The 8,038-nt window shown below is 42.0% G+C and overlaps 1 protein-coding gene across 1 annotated transcript; it reads right to left on the bottom strand.

Annotated features, from left to right (window-relative positions):
• Positions 1 to 4,123: 4,123 nt before the first annotated feature.
• c2cd4a (C2 calcium dependent domain containing 4A) lies at positions 4,124 to 6,017 on the bottom strand. The gene is made up of 2 exons (XM_048257584.1): positions 5,850 to 6,017; positions 4,124 to 5,655 (listed from the first exon to the last, which is right to left on the bottom strand). Exon 2 carries the CDS (start codon positions 5,624 to 5,626, stop codon positions 4,226 to 4,228), a length of 1,401 nt encoding a protein of 466 aa, XP_048113541.1. The 5' UTR covers positions 5,627 to 5,655; positions 5,850 to 6,017; the 3' UTR covers positions 4,124 to 4,225.
• Positions 6,018 to 8,038: the final 2,021 nt, after the last annotated feature.

Genomic DNA, 8,038 nt, shown 5'->3' with positions numbered 1-8,038 from the left:
GCAGTTAATGCAGCTTAAACCATTTAACGTAGAAACTTCATTCAAACTATGTTGCGTAGGTCTTACTTAGGACATGTGGGCTTTGTATTTTTCATCTTTGTAACTTTTATACTTTTTAAACTATTAATTAAAAACTAATCAAAATTTCCCCATTGACTTAACATTATGATTATGACATCACAATACGGCCGTTAAGCAATTAGAATCCTATGGCAGGTGTTCAGGCCACCTGGATCAACTGCCAGTCTCAGGCTTTAAGCATACAAACTGGCCCTATTAAGACTACACATCCTGTTCAACTGCTTCCTCTGCCAAAATCTGTTTCAAAATAAAAGTCCTCACTATAATATTTCACTGTTAAACAATTTAACCCTTTAAACTACTGAACTTTTTAACTGTTCAGCCATTGTAACTGATACTTGTCATCAACTATGACTCCTACCCACTGTAGCTAGTTAGCATGGTTAGCATAGTTAGCATAACTGCTAAAAATAATTAGCTAAGTTAGCTAAGCAACATGGTTAGCATAGTTAGCATGCTAGTTAGCATTTTTAGCAAAACTGCTAAAAATGATTAGCTAAGTTAGCTAAGTAACATGGTTAACATAGTTAGTATGCTAGCATGCTAGTTAGCATAGTTAGCATAACTTTTAAAAATGATTAGCTAGGTTAGCTAAGTAACATGGTTAACATAGTTAACATGTTAGCATGCTAGTTAGAATAGTTAGCATACCTACTAAAAACGATTAGCTAAGTTAGCTAAGTCACATGGTTAACATAGTGCTAGTTAGCATAACTACTAAAAATGAAAACATTAGCTAAGTTAACTAAGTTAAGTAACTTGGTTAACATTATTATCTTTGATAACATAGTTAGCATAACTGCTAGCAAACATTAGAGCCATTCCAACTGTCAGTTATCATCAATTATCTACCTAAATAATTTAACCATTTAAATTATCCACCTATTTAACCGTTCAATCATTCCAACTATATTAAACCTTATCTAACAAGCAAATCATTTAACTATATAAACTATCCACCTATTTAACTATTCAGTCATTCCAACTATATTAAACCTCATCTACCTAGCAAATAATTTAACATTTTAAACTATCCACCTATTTAACTGTTCAGTCATTCCAACTATATTAAACCTCATCTACCTAGTTCAGTCATTCCAACTATATTAAACCTCATCTACCTAGTTCAGTCATTCCAACTATATTAAACATCATCTACCTAGTTCAGTCATTCCAACTATATTAAACCTCATCTACCTAGCAAATAATTTAATGTTTTAAACTATCCACCTATTTAACTGTTCAGTCATTCCAACTATATTAAACCTCATCTACCTAGTTCAGTCATTCCAACTATATTAAATCTCATTATGTTGGTTGCCAATTAGCACATCATCTGTTTTAAAAATATATTTCACACCATATGTTTTGCATTTTCATGCACTGGTAATTCCCTGGAATTGCGTTTTCTAGTTATTATTATTATTATTATTATTATTATTATTATTATTACTACTCCTACAAATAAAACAGCTCAATAGCCTGGTCATTTCAGATCAGCAAACATATCAAGCATACACCACTTGCATCAAGAGCTTTTAAATGCTTGTAAAATAATGCTTCAATGCTCCACTAATGCAGTCTTTATGATGTATCATGCTGTTTGGGAACAGATCAAAACAACTTCACCAAACACTGTATTTCTATAGAGGAAATGACCAAGACAAATGCAAATGATCAGTGTGCAAGATAGATCAAGTCTACATCTAGATCTAAATCTAGATCTAGCTTGGCAGTGTCTACTGTAGTTTGAAATGCTGTCAGTGGTGTGTATCTCTGTTCTTACCTTCAATACTAACTCATATTATGAATTATGAATCAAATTAGTAGTTTGATTCATATTTTCCCTTAGGTGTAAGGCACCTTGTGTCCACCTTGAGTGTCTCTTGTTGTGGACATCCTCCAGACTGTTTCTTTTCCAAATCAAACACATTTCTTCTGCTGCCTCTGAGCAATCCTAAGCACACACCTGTAGTTTGGTGTTTTATTTATTGGTTTATTTGATAGGGACCATGCATATTAATGAACATTGTGTAAAAAACACCATGTAGGCTGAATATGCCAGAATTAGTAAAGTGAGTTCAGCATGCTTTGAAAAGATGACTAGCCTACTTGATCCTTGATATTTGTTTCTCAGACCGCACACACTTGCATGGATGAGCGTATCTTGATTAAAATGACAAGCTCCAAATGATCAAAGGAGCTGGGAAAATTCAGCTGCCCAACGTAAGAGCTGGTGAAGTGGCTCTACTCTAAAAAGCCCCCAAAAGCACGCTGCTCATGGGATTTTCCATCTGCTGTCACTGAAACACAAATAGGATTCACTCATGCAGACCAGGATGTTTGAACAACAGTAAACTCTGTCTAGCTACAACTACTGTAAGCAATGCTAACACTTCAGGAACTTTCACTTAATACTAGCCATACTCCAGTGAACTCCAGTCAGTAATCAAAGATCTTTGGTTCAACAATCCCATCACATGTATTTTTGGAGTTGACATAGCACTTTGCTCTCTCTGTGGCTATCAGATGTTAACGCCAGTTTATCTTAGTGTATTCCCTCGTTGCTCTTCTTACAACAACTGTGAAAGATGAAAGATGAAAGACATGCGATGTGCAGATAAACTCTGATCATCACCAGCACCACATGTAGCGTTTGGTTGGCCGGTGCTCAGTAAGGAGACACTGGACTGGTCAGTGGACATGTCTGAAAATGCCGGCAGCTGATTTGATGGACCGAGCCAGGGTTCAGGTTACCATGGATATTTTTAATCCCACCAAAGGTCAGGAGGAAACAACAGGCTTAGAGGGAAGGGGAGAGTCTGTCTCAATCTAGCAACACAGGAAGGCATGTTTATCATTAAGCCAACCATCCAACCAAAACCAGTTCACACAGCCTTCGCAAAAACAGTCTAAACCATCGTTCCACCTGGTGTGTCATTAAAACAAATATTAATTTAAAAAAGAGGATCTGATTTAACTTTCCAGTGACAACTTTTTATCTTCAGAATGGACAAGTAGAACTTCAGGGTCATCACTATCCACACAACAAAGGCACATTTCTTGAAATATATATGTAATCATTCATGTATTCTGAGCGAATATGGTTTTTCTATACATAGTCAGCAGTGTCTTGACACTAACCTAGTTACCATAACAATAGACAGCAGTAAATGATGGGAAGGGTTTCCATAGAAACAAAGTCTATGTAGACTGATGGCTGCCTTGAACTCTTCCCTTTCATGTAAAGATCTGGGGCCGTATTCACAAAGAATTTTAAGGCTAAAAGTAGCTCCTAACTGGCGAATTTAGGAGCAACTCCTAAAAATAATGGGCGTGTCATTCCTAACTTTAGGACTCCTCATTTTTTTTCACTAAAAGTAATTCACGAAGCATTTTAGACCTAAAACTAGCACCTAAGTCTGGGACAGCTTAAAAGAAGTCGAGAGGACTCCTAACTCACTAAGACCTATTCACAAACAGCTTTTTGTGGCATTTGCAGTATCTTTGCAACATTATTAAATTAATCTGTCACCATTTGACTATGTTTGCAAAGAGGAGAACATTTTAATTTGATTCACAATGAAACGTTACATTTAATTTACATGTTGACAATGAGTAGTTTTGGTTGTTGTTGGTTGCGTTATTGCATCCTTTTATGCCTACAATGCGAAATTGTTCCCTCGCGATTGGAAGCTCCTGTAGCCGCATACGCATTTCAAAACATCACAACGTGAAATGCCACAAAAAGCTGTTAAGTGGTAATACTGATTATTTAATCAGTAACTGTCTACTGACATACTTACATGTGCAACCATATGGTAAGGCCTTTCCACCTGATGTAATCAGATAATATGGCATGGCACTTGTAATCTCTCCATTGTGAAAGTTTTACAGATACCTATTTAGTTATATATATATACTGTATATTTACTGAAAGTTAATTGACATTATAGATGACTGGGATTCATGATGAAAATGACAGCATACCTCATCAGAAAAAAAGATAACAACCATGTTTTTCCCTTTTTCATCAATTTTATTAGAAACAATTGTCACAGTGTAAAAAAGTAAATAAATAGCCTTTTTCATTTACAAAGATAATAAATAAGGACAATTCAAGAAAATGGACATCAGTCTGAAATTACAAGTTGATAATGCTGGTGAGAGGGAGCTCACAGTCACCCAGGATATAGTCTCTCTTCATAGTGGACATTTTATTGACCACTTTAAAGCGCAGTGACCACAAAGACAGGTCCTCCTCCGAAATACCATCGAAGAAGAAGTCCTCGTTGAATATGGGGTTCCGGCTCTTTCGGATGACCGTACTGCGCTGCTTCTGGACCTTGCCGGGCATGAGCGAGATGCTGACACTGCAGTTGATGCTCTTGGGGTCGACGGCGAGTGAGTAGAGTCCCTCGGCGCTGATGAGCCGCACGCGGAGCCGCTGGTTCTCGGGGCAGTACTCGGCCGAGAGGCGCAGCATGCCGTCGCGCCCCACCGACACCAGGCACTCCTTCATGACGCGCTCGCGCTGCAGCACCAGGTCCATGGGGAAGATGGCGGGGGGCGCCAGGCCATAACCGCCGCTGCCGCCACCACCGCCGCACGGGGAGATGGGCTCCACCAGGCCCTCGGACGCCCGCCGCAGCACGCAGGGGCTGTTGTCCGTGGAGCTGCTCTCGTCTGTGGAGAGCGAGTTGTTGCGTGAGACGGTCGTCTTGCGGTGGATGTTACGGTAGAGCAAGCGTTCGTGGCTCAGGGCCTTGAAGAGGGAGGACTTGGGCGGTGGGCAGCGGGCCAGCAGCGGCGAGCTGAAGGGGGACGACTCCGTGGAGGAGGTGGTGTCACTGTCCAGCGTGCCCTGCCGGTGGAGGGTGAAGGCCCGGGGCGAGAGCCTGCTGGTCAGGCCGTTGAAGCTGAAGTGGGGCGAGGTCGGGGATGGGGCAGGTGAGACGGAGGGTGAGCTCCGGGGGGAGTACGTGTTGGACCGGCTCCGGGGCAGAACCAGGGGGAGCCCGTTGGTGCTCGGGTCATTGTGGAACAGAGACTCCTTCCGGCGGGTGTGCGGGCTCTCCAGGAGTGTGCAAAAGCCGTAGCAGGTCTGGGCTTTGGCCAGGTGGGGCAGCGAGAGGGCTGCTTGGCTCTGGGGGTCCGCGTTGGTGGTCTCCTCATCGCTGCAGACATTGTCGTAAGGTGCGTCATCCACACTCTCCACCTGGATGATGTGGGCCACCAGCTCCCGTCCAGGGGCCTCCCTCTTGGGGCTCCCTCGCTCTGAGACCGGTATTCTCATGATGGTGGACGCCTTGCACTGCTCTGCTGCCTTCGTTTCCAGCGTGGTGGTGTGGACCTTTGGAGGGATGCAGAACTCGGGGATGGTGTCTGGGGTGATGATGTTGGGACACAGCAGGGCCTTCTTGCTCTTCTCCACAGAGTGCTTGTCTCCAAACATGATGTCCCCAATTTTGAAGGTGTACTCCGAGACCGGCAGGGGCAGGTTGGTTCTCTCCACTGACACTCGGATCTTTTCTACCACCCACATGAGCTTGCAGTAATAGACCAGCTTTGGAACTGTGGAACAAAAAGAGGAATTTTTAGTGCACAATATTCATAGTCAAATCGTCAGAACTGAATATTAGTTATATGATATACATTTTTCATATATTACATATTTTATATAATACATTTACATATGTTAGATAAAACAGTTAACCCCCATAAAATAGCATTTATGCTCTAATAGTGTGAAGTAACTCAATGCTTACCTTATGAAGGAGCTACAGTATAGGACCCTTTTAGATTTTTAGAGTTTTAGATTTAATCCTCCTATGAACATCCAATGAACAGTCAGCACAGGTGTTCCACAGCATTAGTTCAGGATAACCACTGAGGCTCTCTCTTGAATGGCAGGCTAACTGACTCTCTTCCCTGAGCACACCTGCTTGTCTGAGACTTGTCCTACGTGTAACAAGTGGTTTTATATTTGCCCAGCAGAGTGGGAGGAGCCCTGAGGAGCCTCCAACATTTGGATAGGACAGCCCCTGTTTTTTTTCTCTCTCACTGTCTATCTGTCTCCATGGAGATCCTCAATCAGTAACATTGCAATCACGCAAAGTAAAGGCCGGTACGATAAGCGAACTGCTGTCAAATCCAACAAATGGGTTTGATAAGAGGCAAATGTGTTAGTTAGCTTGTTTGATTTTCCATTCATGTCGATGAGGAAAGGAGCTGACAGGTACTGGGGGTATTCAGAAATGGCCAGAGAAAATGTAGACCAGAACACAGGTGTCTGGAATAACCTATCTTTAGGCGGATGTGTCAGCATTTATAAGGGGCGGAGAAGTGGGCTTAGGGAATGCATGATGTAAATGTAAATATAACTGCCTGTGAAGAATGTAGGTCAACTGTGATTGAAATGCTGCAGTGAAAGTACCATAAAACTTTCAGAGGTTGGGCACAGTAGCATAAAAAGACAACCATATGGTAGATGGAATTGGCAATGTTGACTTAACCTGAATTATATAGTGAATCATAGACCTGTGCTTTATGAGATGTACAAAAAGAATTACATGTAAAGCAGAATATCAACTCTCTTTGTGTTTGTGTGACATATATTGCTATCAAAATGTTGTTGTGAAAAAAAAAAAATTCAATCAGTCAGTCATTAATCAAGTAAACACAGTGACTTCTAGAGGTTGTATAGAAGGACTCATCAATAAGACCAGCATTCAGAATTAATGTTACAAGGTTCCATTTTTCAATATGACAAATATTCAGAATGGATGTTAGAAAACACTTAAGGTAAAGGTAAGTCATTTCCTTGTCACGCATCATTTCAATTTCACACTGTTTCGCTGTATCTAACTATGATACAATGCTTGAATGGAGTATTACTTTTCAATTCTGGCAGGGATGGATTACTGCACGGGCCTACCGGGCCCAGGCCCAGAGGCCCAAGGGGTCAGGGGGCCCTGAAGCCCAAGTCTTTGCATGGAATCATTGCCTCAATATCAACAAATCAGGATGTAGGCTATGAATCTGATTGAATTTAGTATTGGCCATCCCCAAAATGCACCAGAATACAGGAAATCACATCAAACAAATTAAAACATTTCTGGGGGAGGACCCCTAAACTCCCCCTCCCACATATACGACAATTAGTGGGGGGCCCTTAATACATCTGGGCCGAGGGGCCCGAAAGTTCATAATCCGCCCATGAATTCTGGCTAGGGTTGCTCTTTTGTAGCAATGCAACCCCAATAAGTTAAATGATAACAGGTCTCAGGGTTATGTGTTCTCAGGGACTACTCATCATGTCTCAAGGGTACACTCTTGTGGTAGAAAATAGACAGCTGCACAGACGTTGTGTCCCTTCACACCACATGGTATATGAACCCTATAAAACCTACTCAACCATGGCCACTTTTAAAACGACTGCTTATTGTAAAACAAAACAAACCAGTTACGCACAAAATTGCCTCAATAAAAGATTGCTTGTTGACACCCACCCATAATTATGCCTGTAATATTATAAAGCCTTCTGTTGTGCTTAAATGGACAGGTCCCATTTTGAATTTACCTGTTAGTGTCTGACATCACCTTGCAGTTAGTTCCCTACAAACATGCTCTTGAAAGATTGTGGTCAAAGTCCAAACGGAGTATTTCTAAGAGGATCCTCTTACAGCTAAGAGGATCATTGGAGCACCACTCCCCTCCCTGCAGGACATTTACACCACCCGCCTCACCCGCAAAGCACTAATGATTGTCAAGGATACAACCCACCCTGCACACAAACTGTTCAGCCTCCTGCCCTCTGGAAGCGGTACAGGAGCCTCCGGCTCCGCACCACCAGACTGGCAAGTAGCTTCATCCACCAAGCAATCAGGATGCTGAACACTCTACCCACTCTCCCATCACTGACAGCCCCCACCCACCAGCCAGCCAGGAACCTAGG

This window comes from Alosa alosa, chromosome 11, assembly GCF_017589495.1.
Source record: "Alosa alosa isolate M-15738 ecotype Scorff River chromosome 11, AALO_Geno_1.1, whole genome shotgun sequence".
Classification (NCBI taxonomy): domain Eukaryota; kingdom Metazoa; phylum Chordata; class Actinopteri; order Clupeiformes; family Clupeidae; genus Alosa; species Alosa alosa.
Note: the sequence above shows the minus strand (reverse complement) of the source record. Positions and strands in the feature narration are given on the sequence as shown.